This window comes from Scomber japonicus, chromosome 16 (assembly GCF_027409825.1).
Source record: "Scomber japonicus isolate fScoJap1 chromosome 16, fScoJap1.pri, whole genome shotgun sequence".
NCBI classification, from domain to species: Eukaryota; Metazoa; Chordata; class Actinopteri; order Scombriformes; family Scombridae; genus Scomber; species Scomber japonicus.
The window spans coordinates 6,891,182-6,907,475 of record NC_070593.1 but is presented as its reverse complement, the minus strand read 5'-3'; the positions used below and the strand labels follow the sequence as shown (position 1 = coordinate 6,907,475).

General features: G+C 38.7%; 1 protein-coding gene across 1 annotated transcript; it reads left to right on the top strand.

Moving 5' to 3' along the window:
- The first annotated feature begins 1,830 nt into the window (after positions 1-1,830).
- Positions 1,831-15,187, top strand: manba (mannosidase, beta A, lysosomal). Its single transcript, XM_053336256.1, has 17 exons — positions 1,831-2,037; positions 3,675-3,769; positions 3,855-3,960; positions 4,592-4,765; positions 5,813-5,936; positions 6,610-6,779; positions 7,201-7,317; positions 7,967-8,118; positions 9,183-9,300; positions 10,180-10,266; positions 10,412-10,579; positions 10,679-10,897; positions 11,509-11,673; positions 12,045-12,189; positions 12,317-12,459; positions 13,309-13,566; positions 14,518-15,187. The coding sequence occupies exons 1-17, from the start codon at positions 1,831-1,833 to the stop codon at positions 14,740-14,742; spliced, it is 2,673 nt and encodes an 890-aa protein (XP_053192231.1). The 3' UTR covers positions 14,743-15,187.
- The last annotated feature ends 1,107 nt before the right edge of the window (positions 15,188-16,294 follow it).

Genomic DNA, 16,294 nt, shown 5'->3' with positions numbered 1-16,294 from the left:
AGTAGTGAGGGAGGCAAGAAGGAAGGAAAGGAAAAGAGTGAGGGAGGAAGAAAGGAAAGGAAAAGAGTAGGGAGGGAGGAAGAAAGGAAAGGAAAAGAGTAGGGAGGAAGGAAGAAAGGAAAGGAGTAAGGATGAAAAGATGAAGGGATTTAGGAGAGAAGGAAGGAAGGATGGAGGGAGGGAGGAGGGAGCAAAGAAGGAAAAGTCAAATGAGATGGGGTCAATTTGACCCGGGAGGAACCGGTGACGCACACTGCTCCCAGAGAGCTACTGCCCTGGATTGCTTTGGTATCTCTCCACTTTAACATACCTGATTCTATTAACTCGTTATCAAGCTCTCCACGAGCTTCAGCTGCTGGATAACAAGCTGCCTTATAAAACAACTATAATACCTCAGTTAATATCAGGGTCGTGTTTGAAGTCCTCCACCATAATTGGATGTTTGAGCTCCACTGTGCAGAGTTAGACAGGAGAAAGCAGATGTTTTTTACATTAAATTTAAATACATTTAAATAATGCAGCTGATGTAACCAAAGTATGTATTACTCATAAATTGCAAAATTTAGTTGTGGGTGTGACACCACTGGGTTTGCAAAAAAATATATAAATGCAGAAATCCAATTTATTAACAGTAACACTCTGCAGGATAGCAAAGTGCACATAATAATAAACTCAACCCCAAAGATCTGAGAAAAGCAAAAAAAAAAACAAAAAACCCCAAAAACAGCTACGATACTCAAGATATTAGTATGATACAGTCACATATACACACTAAAAAATAAAAATATATAAACACTAACCACTTCAATTAAAAAGCAAATACATCAGTTTTTAAAGCTACTAATTTATTGTGTAAAATTGTGCACATTATTGTGTATGAGAAGCAATAATACGTTACAGTTAATATCACTATGGTTTTTAAAAGTCCCCCTCCACATTAAAATGTTTTAAATAATGCATTTAATATAACCAAAGTATTTATTACTTATAAAAATATAAGTTCTAACACTTAAATCATAAAGGTGGTAATGAATCTTTCTGTAACTAGAGATACTGAAATGTGAAAAAATGTACAAATCAACCCTGAATATTGATATTTAAATTGAAAACAAGATTTATATTTATTTAAAATTACATGTAGCCTATATATTATATTTATTTGCCATATATTACATTTCTATTATTATTTGTTATTATTAATTTGATTTTGTGTTTATTGTTTGTGTTCTTATTTGTATATTTTATACATATATATATATCTTTCTTTCTTTCTTTCTTTTTTTACCATATATTACATTTTCTAGTATCATTATTATTATTATAATTATTGTTAGTTTGAGTTTTGTTCATTGTCATTATTTCTGTATTACACGTTTATATTTATTATTATATCTATTTACCATATATTATTATTTTTTATTAGAAGTTTGATTTTATGTTTATTGTTTGTGTTATTTCTATATCATACATGCTTATATTTATTTATTTATATATTTATTGTTCATTTTTTTATTAGTTATTTTATATATGTGTGTTTCCTGTCACTACTCACTAACTCAGTCTCATGCTTAACTTTTAACACCATGCTTGACTCGCTTTGCTGTTTGTAAATGTTTAATTCAATAAAACCATTTAAAAAACATCTTTACATAATTTACCTCAAATGTCAAAAATCATAAATCAAACCTTTTCGCGCCAAGTTTTGTCTCCTCGTGTCAGAGCGCTGATCACCTGACTGCCGGCGGTGGTCACGTGACAAACCAGGAAGAGCCCACTCTCTCCTGAAGACTGCTTTTATTTTGACTTCCTACACTAAACAAACCGCGGAATATGAAGCTGTTTGGAGACTTGTTTAGTGTTTCTTTCTTGTGTTTGTTTTTGGGAGTTTTATCCGGATCCTCTTCAGAAACGGAGAGGCATCAAACTTTGAGTCTGGAGGGTAAATGGAGCCTTTCAAACTCTAATGAGTCTCTGTCTCTGCCTGCAGATGTGCCTGGATGTGTTCACTCAGCTCTGCAGCAGCAAGGATACATAAAGGTGAGTCATTTAACCCTCCTGTCGTCCTCCCGGGTCAAATTGACCCCGTCTGTTTTGACTGTTCCTTCTTTCCTCCCTTCCTTCTCTCCTTCCTTGCTCATTATTTCCTTCTCTCCTTCCTTCATTCCTCCCTTCCTCCCTCCCTCCTTCTCGCTTTCTTTCCTCCCCCCTACCTTCCTTCTTTCCTCCCTCACTCCTACCTTCCTCCCTCCTTTCCTTCCTTCTTTCCTTTCCTCCCTGCCTTCCTCCCTCCTTTCCTTCCCTCCTTCCTTCCTTCCTCCCTTCCTCCCTTCCTCCCTCCCTCCTTCTCGCTGTCTTTTCTCCCTACCTTCCTTCTTTCCTCTATCCTCCTTTCCTTCTTTCCTTCCTTCCTCCCTTACTCTTTTCCTTTCTACCTTCCTCCCTCCTTTCCTCCCATCCTTCCTCCCATCCTTCCTCCCTCCTTTCCTTCCTTCTTCCTCCCTTCCTTCCTTCCTTCCTTCCTTGACTCGAGGACAACAGGAGGGTTAATATATATGTGAGGGGGTCTACAGTATAAAGTACTAATACTGCAATGTAAAAAATACTGCATTATTAATTAAAAGTACATAAGTATTATGAGCTTGATGTAGTTAAAGTATTGCTTGAAGAAGAAAGCTTGCTCTCAATGGCCTAAAGTTTAAATAGACTGAAATGGAAGAAATATGAATAATATTTAAATTTTTTGTGTGTAGGGCCAAACTTTGTATTTTGTGTTTCTATGCTTTGTATTTTTTGTTATTGTGCCGTTATATCTTTTAACCCTTTATTGGGCAAATAATTATATTTGGTAACTTCTGTAAATATCCCAAAATATCCTTCCTTCCTTCTTTCCTTCCTTCCTTTCCTTCCTCCCTGCCTTCTTTCTTCCCTTCCTCTTTTCCTTTCTCCCTCCCTCGTTCCTTATTTCCTCCGTCCTTCCTTCCTTTCCTTCCTTCCATCTGTCCTTCCGCCCTCCCTCCTTCTCTCCTCCCTTCCTTCTTTCCTTCCTTCGTCCTTCCTTCCTTCCTTCCTTTGCTTCCTTCAATCTGTTCTTCCTCCCTCCCTCCCTCCTTCTCTCCTCCCTTCCTTCTTTCCTTCCTCCATCCCCCTTTCTTCTTCCTTCCTTCCTTCTTTCTTCCCTTCCTCCCTCCCTCCTTCTCTCTTTCTTTCCTCCCCCCTACCTTCCTTCCTTCTTTCCTCCGTCCTTCCTTCCTTTCCTTCCTCCCTCCCTCCTTCCTTCCCTTCCTTCCTTCCTTCCCTCCTTCCTTCCTTCCTCCCTTCCTTCATTCCTTCCTTTGTTTCAATGAGTGTCCTATAAAGGGTTAATATTGATTTATTGAAGGCACTGCAGATGAACATGATCTATATCCTAAATCTGGTACAGACCATCAATGGTATCATTTATCGTCTCGAGGTCTCAATAAACAAATTACCACTATTACTACTCTTCTGGGCTGCGGACTCTTTGCCTTCTTGTCTTATTACATCCTGACTGTGCTCCTTTTTATTGAATGCACATGTTATCAGCAGCAGGTGTTAGTAAGATCAAATATTAAGCTTTAAAACTCTTTACAAACATAAACTGATTTAAGTCTTTCCTGCCAGTTAAATTCCTTTTTTCCTTTTTTTTATTTGAGGACCCTTATTACAGGTTCAATGATCTGTCTTATCGGTGGATTGCTCTCGATAACTGGACGTACACGACCACGTTTACTGCGTCTGCCCAGCTGAGGTCGGTCTTATAATGCACATCATATGTTTAAAGACTTTTCTGCATCTGTTCTTCTCTCACCTGTCTTTACTTTTTACCTCAACAGGGCCAAACAGGAAGTTCTTCTTGTCTTTGATGGTGTCGACACTATAGCTTCAATCTGGCTCAATGGGGTCGTCGTGGGCAACACAGACAACATGTTTCGCCGATATGTGAGTTCACTATTTCACCATCTACATAACACACAACTTCCAAACATCATATCTGCACCTCGTTTTAACCCTCCTGTTGTCCTCAGGTCAAGGAAGGACAGGAGTAAGGAAGGAAAGGAGTAGGAAGGAAGGAAAGGAGTAAGGAGGGAGGGAGAGAAGGAAGGAAGGAAGGAAGGAAGGAAGGAAGGAAGGAAGGAAGGAAGGAAAGGAGTAAGGATGAAAAGAGGAAGAAAGTTAGGAGAGAAGGAAGGAAGGAAAGGAGTAAGGACAAAAAGGAAGTAATTTAGGAGAGAAGGAAGGAAGGAAGGAAAGAAAGAAAGAAAGGAGTAAGGAGGGAGAGAGGAAGGAAGGAAAGGAGTACGGATGAAAAGAGGAAGGAAGGAAGGAAGGAAGGAAAGGAGTAAGGACAAAAAGGAAGTAATTTAGGAGAGAAGGAAGGAACAAAGGAAGGAAAGAAAGAAAGGAGTAAAAAGGGAGAGAGGAAGGAAGGATGAAAGGAGGAGGGAGCAAAGAAAGAAGGGTGGAGTGGAAGAAGGAAGGAAAGAAGGAACAGTCAAAAGAGAGATGGGGTCAGTTTGACCCGGGAGGACGAGAGGAGGGTTAAATAACATGTGTTGTTGTTGTTGTTTAGGACTTTCCCGTCAGAGACTTGCTGAAGGACGGAGATAACGTGCTGAAAGTTAGCTTCACGTCTCCTGTTCATTATGCGTCTGAACGGAGGAAAGCTCATTCTGCATACAGAGTTCCTCCTGAATGTCCTCCAGATGTTCAGAAAGGGGAATGTCACGTCAACTTCATCAGAAAAGTGAGTGAGTGCATCCTACCTGAGGCATGAAAAGTTAAAACATGACTTCAACTTTATTATAATCTTGGAGGAAATTTAGTTCACAGCAGACATCAAACACATAATTATACAGTTACATATAAACACTGACAATAAGAAGCATAACTAGAGTGCTGTAATAAATTCTCTATAAATTAAATTGCACAAATAAAAACCCATATTTTATAGAAATGTGTTGATCCACAGCTACTAATCATTTCTATTTGATAACCTATGAGTCAAATAAATCTCTTTATTGTATTATATTCAGGGGTGTTGGAAACCAGATATGATTTAAACATATTAGTTTGGCACTTTGTTGGATCATTCAATCTGAAGACCCACTTTTTAATATTTCCAACAGGCCCTGAAGGCATCAGAGGCAACAGGTCAAACAAGCCACACAAGAAAGCCAATTCATTCACAAAGACAAAGAAAAAGAATAAATAAAAATGGACAGTGACAACAGACATCAAACTTGAAAATATCTTCTTCTATCTACTTCATTTTTTCTACTTCAATTTAAAGTTTCACATTTCATCCAGATACATTTTTATTCATTTATTTATTTATTTAATTTAAAGGTTTAGAAATCAGGGACAATGCACATTAATAAAACATTTAAAAAATATATATAAATATGCCAGAATTAGCCAAAAGGCTATTTTACATCTGCTGTCCCTGGACTGATGTTAAAATAGTCACCCTAAAAGAATATAACAGTATTTAGCTTTAGGCATACAAATAATATATTAAAAAATAAGAAGATTTATGGACATTCAGCCTAAATTTGGACACCCATTTGATAATAACTTGATTTTCAGTGTGCAACATATCTAGCACATTTCCCTGCTCCTACGTTTACCTCAGCCGTCTCACTTTTCTTTATTTTCTGATGTTAACATTTCAACAAATGAACTAAAACAATCTAAAACAAAGTCTCACAGTTGGCAGGTAGCATTTAAATGTTGGACAGCATTCATATTTCTGTGCATCTGAATATTCAATCACAATGTTTTTTTGGCACAGGAGCAGAGCTCGTTCAGTTGGGACTGGGGGCCTTCGTTTCCCACCATGGGACTGTGGAAAGGAGTTCAACTGGAGGCGTTCGACGTGCTGCATCTCATCCAGAGTTCCTCTGTTGCTCTCTACAGTACGTCCCACCCAGTCATTAGCACTCATGTTATTTTCAAAACCTTTTTATTGATTAAAGATACAAAGAAACAATGAATGCTGCAGGTTTTGAGTCCATTTTAAGACAAATCTGCATAAATCCCTCAAACTGCACCAAATATTATAATTATATATTATAATATTTGGTGTTGCAAGCAGCTTAAATCAAATATAAGAAATTGTTTTTGACCACATTCTGCTCTTTTCTGTGTAGATGTGACTTTCTTTCCTGGTATTCAGTACAAATATAAAAATGTGCAAATATTTCCTCCCAGTTGATAGATTAAAAAGTATGATTCAGTCACTTTATCAGAATGGATTAAAATGTATTTGCATCTTTTAATTTACCTTTTATTATTTGATGTAAACGGTGAGTGTTTGAGATCCTTTGTATTTTTATTTTTAATCTATTGTTCTAAATATTAGTCCACTTAAATACCCTGTAGGTGGATGAAATATTTCATATTTATCATTCTTTTGTGGTTACACCATTTGACATTTACAGCAGCATTCAATCTTACTTTTGGGGGGGTTTTTAATGGTGAAAATTACATGAAACCAACATAAATACAAAATGTATATTAATAAACCTGTGTGTGTGTGTGTGTGTGTGTGTGTGTGTGTGTGTGTGTGTGTGTGTGTGTTTTGTCCAGACGTCAGCGTCTCTCAGTGGAGAGTCCAGATCGAGCTCCTCGTTGATGCGGTTCAGACAACAAACGGGGAAGTCACGTTCTCCGTACCCGAGCTGGACTCAGAGCGGACGGTCCAGACACAGTTCCTCCCGGGAAAGACCAAGAACATCTTCACCTTACACATCAACACGGTACTCATGAGAGACATTTACAGCAGCACTGACGAGATGCAGTTATAAAAGAGAGTTTAAAGGGTTGTTACGCTGTAAAAATTTTCTTAACCTTCGTGTCGTCCTCCCGGGTCAAATTGACCCCGTCTGTTTTGACTTTTTTCCTTCTTTCCTTTCCTTACGTCCTTCTTTCCTTCTCTTGCGTCCTTCTTTCCTTCCCTCCTTCCTTCCTTCCTTCCCTCCCTCTTTCCTTCCTTCCTTTCTTCCCTCTTTCCTTTCCTTCTGTCCTTCTATCCTTCCCTCCTCCCTTCTCCCTGCCTCCCTTCCTTCATTCCTTTCCTTCTTCCCTTTTTTCCTCCCTACCTTCCTTCCTCCCTCCCTTCCTTCCTTCCCTCCTTTCTCATTTTGTTAAAATTTGGAGGGATTTTTTTTCTGTTTCCAGAGCAACCAGGTGAAGCTGTGGTGGCCCAACGGACACGGTGAACAACCCTTTTACCGCTTCGCCGTCACCGTCAGACACTCTCAGGGCGGATATTTAATACTGAACACAGAGTCCAAGGTCAGAGTTCACTGTCTGTCAACACTCGACACTATTATCACATCATATTTAGAACAAATTAAATACTATTTCAGTGGAAGAATTAATTTAAAGCCCTATAAATCTTTTTTTTTTTTTTATAAATCTTTTTTATTAGATTTTCCAATAACATCAATAGTTGTCACACACACAATATACCCAAATAATAACAATAATAATAATAATAATAATAATAATAATAATAAAATACAGAGAGAGAAAGAAAAAGAAATATAATAATAATAATAATAATAAATAATGCAAAAAAAGTATATATAATAAATTAAAAAAAATAATAAAAAATAGTAATAGTAACAATAATTTAAAAAAAAATAGAATGAGCAATTAATATAAAATAAAGGAAAATAAAACGTCCTACAAATTCTTACACTGCTGCCCTTTGAGAGACACGTCATCTCCTCTTCACTCTTAAAATTATTCTTTAACTCCAGTTACAGTTTCCTCCCACTGAAATACAGGCTTTAGTTGTTTCACACCATAAAAGTGATAAAAACTGTATTTCCATGTGTCGTCACTTTAAACTGAATCCTTTGGCATCACTGACTTTTTGTCATAAAACGACTTTTCTCCGTCTTTCAGATTTGAAATGTTTGTGAAATCCCCCCCGCAGGTGTATTTCCGTACAGTGGAACTGGTCCAGGAGCCCGTTGTCGGGTCCCCGGGCCTGAGCTTTTATTTCCGCATCAATGGAAAACCAGTTTTCCTCAAAGGCTCCAACTGGATCCCGGCCCACTCCTTCCAGGACCAAGTCACCCCTGCCGTGTGAGTTTATGGGGAAAAAGCTGCTTATTTTTAAATTCTTTACTTATTTTAAATACTTTGTCTGTGGCTGTTTTTTTGAGTTCAGTCTAGTGAGGAGAATGTTGATCATCAATTATGAGAATATTCAAAAGAGAAACTTAACGGTAAAAATGGGGCTGCATTTATAGAGCAGAGTGCTTTTACACAACATGCCAACATCCATTCATTCATTCACACACACACACACACACACACACACACACACACACACACACACACACACACACACACACACACAGCAATTCAAAACTTATCTTATTAGAAGCAGCTTCAGGTTTATTAATATGTATATTTTGTATTTATGTTGGTTTTATGTCATTTTCACCATTCAAAAAAAACAACAACAACCCAAAAGTAAGATTGAATGCTGCTGTAAATGTCAAATGGTGTAACCACAAAAAGAATGATAAATATTTAATATATTATCCACATACAGTGTATTTAAGTGGACTAATATTTAGAACAATAGTATTCTATTACCTTTTATTTAATATAAGAAGTTATAATATAAGATCATGCCAAACTAGTTGATATGCTGTTTTATTGAGAATTTAGTGTTTTTAAGCAAGTTGAATTATTTAGTACAAAGTTTTTATGGTTACACCACTTAGACATTTTTTCCATAATCCTCTAATATATTCTCTCTAAATGGATTAAAAGCAGAAATTTGATGCTGAGTCCACAAAAAACAATGTGTGCAAGTTATTCATACGTTTATTTTCACATTTTAACCTTTTTAAAATATGATTAAACCACATGAACAAAAAAAAGCCTGTCATAGTCCAAAATATACTGCTGATGACAACCTGCCCATCAGGAGGGGTTTAAAATGCTCACACACACACACACACACACACACAGAGGGTTCAGTATCTTGCCCAAGGACCTTCTAGCTATTTCTCTTCCTCTGTTTCTCCTTTGCTCTCCTCCTCTGAGCGTTGATCTTGTTTTTGACTTCCTGAGTTTGTTTCAGTTGTGAATACATTAACTCTGAAGCTAACGGCTCTTTTTTTTGTATCTGGCAGCTTAAAGAACTTGTTGCAGTCGGCGGTGGACGCTAATATGAACGCCCTCAGGGTTTGGGGAGGAGGAGTGTATGAACAGGATCTGTTCTACAGCCTCTGTGACGAGATGGGAATCATGGTAACTCCTCTGGTCATATTAATGCTACCTTTTTATATTACCTGTTATTATTCACACAGCAGTGACACAGTAAATATAACGGGACCATAAAGTAGCCAAAGCTCATTAATTTATTGCAGTTGATGGTTGATGTGAAACGTTTTAACACAAAGCCTTGAATCACTGTTTTGTGGTGTCACTCAGTTATAAAACATGAGAGAACAAACAGTATAAAATCAAATCCATGTGGAGGAAATCCTTTTTGTATCTAGAACCACTGGGGCTTATGGGAAATGTGGTCTTAACACTAATATTGTATGGACTGGAGAGGTTACAAGTCCTCTTATTCAGTCAAGTCAAGTTAATTTGATTTATATTGCACAAAAAATTAGAAATTACAATTTTGCCAGACATTTAATAGATATAATATGTACAGAAAGACAGAAATAAGAGAAAACACATGTTTAGCTGCTTTTGCAAAAAACAGAAAAAGCTCACATTTATTTTAGCCCTTTTTATTTTTACATGTTTATCAGATTTTATTTCTTTTTGCTTGTTTTATCGTTTTATCTGATTACACTGTGAAAGAATGGGCAGGTTGTTTAGAGTCTAATGCAGAGGTATCACAGTTCATTTGAGAGAATGATGAACTTTATTGTTTTTAGTGATGTATTATTAACATTTTTAAATTCTAAAACCTGCAATGGAAACAAAAACTTGACCTCCTGACAAAGAAAAGTATAGTTCAAAACCTCAATTTACCCTCAAATGACATTATAACATATAATCAGTAAAGAAATTCAGAACATGTTTATTAGATATGATTGTATTTCTGTATTAATTTTGATAGTGTGATTCAAAATGCTCTTATTTTTTGCTTTTCCTTTTTTGTGTCTTTAGGTTTGGCAGGATTTTATGTTTGCCTGCGCTATGTATCCCACTGAGGACGACTTCATACAAACAGTAAGAGAAGAAGTCATTCAACAGGTGAGTTCTGATTTCTTCTGCATCTATTCATAGAAGCACAAAAAAGTTTCTAGTTTTTAAATTGCTGTATCTCAGGGCAGGTTTTTAGATCATAAAGTGTCCTGATGGCCAGTTTTTCACAGTAAAAGTGGAGTTTTGTCTTCAGGTTCGACGCCTGAAGTCTCACCCCTCCATAATAATCTGGAGTGGAAACAATGAAAATGAAGCCGCTCTGGCGACAAACTGGTTCGACATCCCGGTTTCCCAGAAGCCTATGTATGTGAAAGACTACGTGACGCTGTATGTGAACAACATACGGGCGATCGTTCAAGAGGTAAGTGAACAATCATGTCACATTTAAGGTAAGATTTGTGTTTAAACCTTCAAATTAAAAGTCTGACCTAAAGTGACAGAGCCCCTATATCTCCTTCAGGAGGACCAGAGTCGCCCCTTTCTTGTCTCCAGTCCGACAAACGGAGCTGAATCGGAGCAGGAGGGTTGGGTGGCAGCGAACCCCTACGACCCTCATTATGGGGACACACACTTCTACAGCTACGTCCTCGACTGCTGGGATTGGCGGACTTTCCCTCGGACCCGGTTTGCCTCTGAGTACGGCTTCCAGTCGTGGCCTTCCTTGTCCACTCTGTGGCCGGTGAATGAATGAAACTTACCTTTAGTATTTAGTATTTTGTGTTTTTTGATGATTTCATATTCACTCCTTTTGAAACATTCATTAATCATATTTAAAACATAAGTTATGGCTGTCGAGGGCAGACAAATACTTTCATATTAAAAGCCACTTTGAAAAACCTAAAATATCTTTGAAAGTATTAAAAGCCACATTGTGTAGGGTTTAAAAATGTCTGACTTTGTGACCTTAAATGCTGTGGCAGCCAACAAAGCAATATGGATATATTTTTTTAATATATTTTTTTATTTAGTATTTTCAATTTAAGGAAACACAAGTTGACGACAGGCTGTCAAGGGAAAAACAAACAAACAGACAAAAACATGGGGGCTCCTCAGTTGATATATATTTCCTTTTATATGTAATGTCCTTAATTGTTAATGTGTAGCGTCCTCTATTGTTTTGTTAAAAGCAGTCCATTTCTCTCATTTCCTGGGAAAGGTCGCGCCTCTGCTTCTGAGAGATAAAAAGCTGGTCTTTTGTATATTGTTTCATGATTTATAAGAAGAGACTTACAGAAGAAAGACTCTAATTTCAAGCCATTTTCTTCTCTTTCTTTCTTTGTGATGCTCCAGGTTTCCATCACAGAAGACTGTGACTACAGCAGTAACTTCACCTCCCATCGTCAGCACCATGCGGACGGGAACCAGCAGATGTTACAGCAGGCTGCTTTACACTTCCACCTGCCGAACTCCACATATACATGGAAAAGATTCACAGACACTCTCTACCTCACTCAGGTAACACAAACACACCGCCGTCACCCTCCTATCTGATACTGCACTCCAGTTAAAGTTACAGGGGAGGAGCAGCTGATGCACGAGTGAGCTGGACTTCAGCATTCGTCATTCGTCTCTCTCTCTCTCTCTCTCTCTCTCTCTCTCTCTCTCTCTCTCTCTCTCTCTCTCTCTCTCTCTCTCTCTCTCTCTCTCTCTCTCTCTCTCTCTCTCTCTCTCTCTCTCTCTCTCTCTCTCTCTCTCTCTCTCTCTCTCTCTCTCTCTCTCTCTCTCTCTCTCTCTCTCTCTCTCTCTCTCTCGCTGATGCAGCAGGAAAGCTGATAATAATTTGAACACTGCTTTTATAGATTACTGATTACACTCTGAATGTGCAGGTCATGCAGGCGCAGTGCGTCAAGGCTCAGACTGAGTTTTATCGGCGGAGTCGGAGTGAGATCATCGAGGGCAAAGGTCAAACCATGGGCGCTCTATACTGGCAGCTCAATGATATTTGGCAGGCTCCTTCCTGGTCATCGATAGGTGAGTGAACGGCTGCTGCTGATTGGTCACATTTCTTTAGCGAACTCCTGCATGAAGCACCTTGTAGAGAATTAGAGACACTGTTGCTACATAATCATACAGTTTCCTTCTTCATGTGTGGCTGCAGAGTTTGGTGGGAGATGGAAAATGTTGCATCATTTCGCACAGAACTTCTTTGCGGCCGTCCTGCCCGTCGGTTTTGAGGATGACGACACGCTCTTCATCTACGCCGTGTCAGACCTGAGTCATGACCTGAAGCTCAGGGCGGCGGTACGTTTGATGATAGGCTGCATCTAACAGTGACAGACATTAATATAAAAATAGGATATCCTAAACTAACTGATGCAAAATGTAATTGTGTGAAGTTTACAGTATGATGAGTTTATCTTACTCACTCCTCACTGGTTAGTTCAACCTCTACTTTTGTAGTTTTAAGTCAACATTGTCATTCAAATAAGAGCTGCAGCAAATAGTCGATGAATCAATTCGTTTATCAGTTGAAAATCAGCAACTTTTTTTGATAATAGAATAATCGTTTAACCCTCCTGTTGTCCTCGAGTCAAGGAAGGAAGGGAGGGAGGAAGGAATGAGGAAGAGAAGGAAGGAAGAAAGGTAGGAGGGAGGGAGGGAAGAAAGAAGGAAGGAGGAAGGGAGAAAGGAAAAGAAGAAGGAAGGAAGGGAGGAAAGGAGGAAAGAAGGAAGGAAGGAAGGGAGGAAGGATGGAAGGAAGGAAGGTAGGAGGGAGGGAGGGAGGGAAGAAAGAAAGAAGGAAGGAGGGAGGGAGAAAGGAAAAGAGGAAGGAAAGAAGGAAGGAAGGGAGGAAAAAAGAGAGAAGGAGGGAGGGAGGGAGGAAGGACAGATGGAAGGAAGGAAGGAAGGAAGGAACAGTCAAAACAGATGGGGTCAATTTGTCAATTTGAAGATAATTCTAACACCAGAGTTTTAACAATTGGGTTAAAGGAGACGAATTAATATACTATTAGATTTAAGCTGCTATGACGGGCAATAGTTTGAACTATTCTGGTTTCATGCTTACATTAAAGTCTTGGCAATAAAGGTAAATTCATGTCACAATTATTTTATATTTTATAGATTTATATTTTGTGTTTTGTCGACCAGGTTTCGGTGTACTCGTGGAGTGATCTGGATCCTGTGTGCAAACTGAACTCAGACCTGCTTCTGGTACCAGGAGGCAGCGCAGTGGTCATATTCAAACAGCCAGTCGCCGCCCTGCTGGCAGGATGCGGCAACTGCACCCGCTTCACCTGTCTGCTCACCTTCCACCTGGAGGATAGCGAGGGCCAGCAGGGTCCAACCAACCATCACTTCCTCTGCTCACTTAAAGACGCTCAGGGGCTCCGGAGACCACGCATTAAAGTAAGGAAGCAGATTAAAGGAGCTTTTCCGACAATTATATGATATTATTTCACTTTGTGAGAGTAAATATTGAGGAACAGTTTTCATGTTTATCATTTTTATCCCCTATGATGAATTTGGAAGAGAGAAACCAATTATTCTACCTGTTCATTTGTTTGTTTATTTTCAAAATTAACCTTTACATGCTGTTCATATTCTGACTCATAATTAATCCTTACACCAATTCACATTCATAACTTCCCCATCAGTCAGTAATAAATGTTGGATTAACCCTTAATGAAGCTGTCAGAGAGAGAGAGAGTGTACTCTATTCATTTAGGGCAGGGGTGTCAAACTCATCTTCATTCAAGGGCCACATACAGCCCAATTTGATCTTATGTGGGCCAGATCCTTAAAATAAAGGAAGGAAGGAAGGAAGGAAGGACGGAAGGAAGGAAGGAAGGAAGGACATATGGAAGGAAGAAAGGAAGCAAGGACATATGGAAGGAAGAAAGGAAAGACAGATGGAAGAAAGGAAGGAAGGAAGGAAAGACAGATGGAAGGAAGGAAGGAAGGAAGGAAAGACAGAAGGAAGAAAGGAAGGAAAGATGGAAGGAGGAAGGAAAGATGGAAGGAAGAAAGGAAGGAAAGACAGATGGAAGAAAGGGAGGAAAGATGGAAGGAAGGAAGGAAAGATGGAAGGGAGAAAGGAAGGAAGGAAGAGAAGACAGGAAAGAAAAACAGAAAGAAAGGAAAGATGGGAGGAAGAGACGACAGGAAGCAAAGCGGGCCGGATTGGACTCCTCGATGGGCTGGTTCTGGCCCGCGGGCCGCATGTTTGACACCCCTGATTTAGGGAGAATATGTAGAAGACAACATGTTTGACACCTCTTTACTTATGTCTGATTGCCTTCAGCATGTTACATCTCGACAGCTTCACGTGTTGCTGATGCAGTCTGTGTTTCCTCGCAGGCGAAGATTCAGAAGGATAAGACGGGATACGCTGTCAACCTCCTCTCCTCCTCCGTGGCTCCTTTCGTCTGGCTCGATGCTCGAGGCATCCCGGGACGTTTCAGCTCCAACGGCTTCCTCATGGTTTCTAGAAACATGACGGTCAGTTTTAACGCGTGGCGTCCCATCAGCTTCGAAGAACTCTTCACATCCCTCACTGTCACGTCTTTAACGGACGTTTACTAACCTGAGTCCAACCGGCCTCCATGTGGAGCTGCACCAAAGAGCAGCGGACGGACTGAAGTGGTCCTGTCCCGTGTCTTAGCAGGTATTCAGTCCTCACAGTTTGATCGTTGGCTGCATTTTCGTCTCTAAAAGGGTTTGAGCCTTGTGTGATTATAAAGGCCAGGCTGATATTTAGAGACTTACGCTGGTGAAGCTGAAAGTTTGTGCCAGTTTTCTAAATCTTTGAACTTGTTTTCTTGCCAAATAAATGAGAGTTTTTTTCTTCAGAGGGGAAAACTTTCTGAAAGACCAGTTAGACCATCGTGTGGGACTGGAAATGCCCAAAAGAAGGAAAATTATTTAATTAAATTGATAAAGAATGGCTGAATTGATGGAGCTTTTTTATCCAAAGAAAAGTTTCAGTTTCTTGCAGAAAGGCATTTTAACATGTGGACAGGAGAAGCTGTGATTAATGGACGACCCAAGGTTGTTTAAGTTGTCTACTCCCATATTTTGAATCAGATTTAGGCTCAAACCTTTTAATAGAAAAGTTCTCATTTTGAGTAAAGAAAAAAAAAAGAGGGGAAATCCTATCACTACTATGTTTATTAGACACACATACAAAAGAAACCTGACAAATAAATGGAAAATTAAAGAGGTTTAACAGGTTTAAAACATCCACAGGTCAATATCTGACATTAATAAAGTCAAATACCAGTAATCTGATATATCGGTCAAATTCTTAACTGTCTTTCCTCGCTGATCAATAAGTCGCTTGATTCCAGACACAACATGTAACTTAACTGTGGTTGGATGTTTGTCTGTTATGCACTGAATGCTTTTTTTTTTGCTTATTTGCACATCGTTAATATAATGAACAACTTGAACATGTGAGATCTTGAAGTGATTGTGTAAAATATATAATGTTATAGTTCAAAATCAACTCTGTGTTTGTTTTAATTTGTAGAGATTTTTTCAGTCGGCTCCAATTATAATACAACTGTGATTGAATTTACATCCATACTTTTTTATAGGTATGTAAGTAAAATGTTTGAGATATTTTTATAAGCTCAATTAATAAATTTAATTACAATGTATTTAGAGCAGTGAGAGACTTACAAAATATTGTATAAAGTATCTTTCTAAAGCTTCAACAATTAGTTGATTAATCAATTATTCAATGGCAGAAAATTACTAGCTTTATTGATAAAGATGATTAATTTTTACTCTTTTAAAGAAGAAAGGAAGGATGGACAGAATGAAGGAAGGAAGAAAGGATGAAAGGACAGAAGGAAGGAAAGACAAGGAAGAATGGGAGAAAGGAAAGATGGAAGACAGAGAAGGAAGGAAGAAAGGGATGAAGGACAGATGGAAGGAAGGACAGAAGGAAGAAAAGGACCGGGCCGGTTCTGGCCCACGGGCCGCATGTTTGACACCACTGTATTACAGTCTTTTTAGTACCAATGTCCCTCTTTTTGTTACGATACTTCCACCACAGCTCAACAGGGAAACACTAAGAGGGAGTTCGATGCTAAAAAGACTGTAAATGTGTCAGATATCCAGTTGATATGAC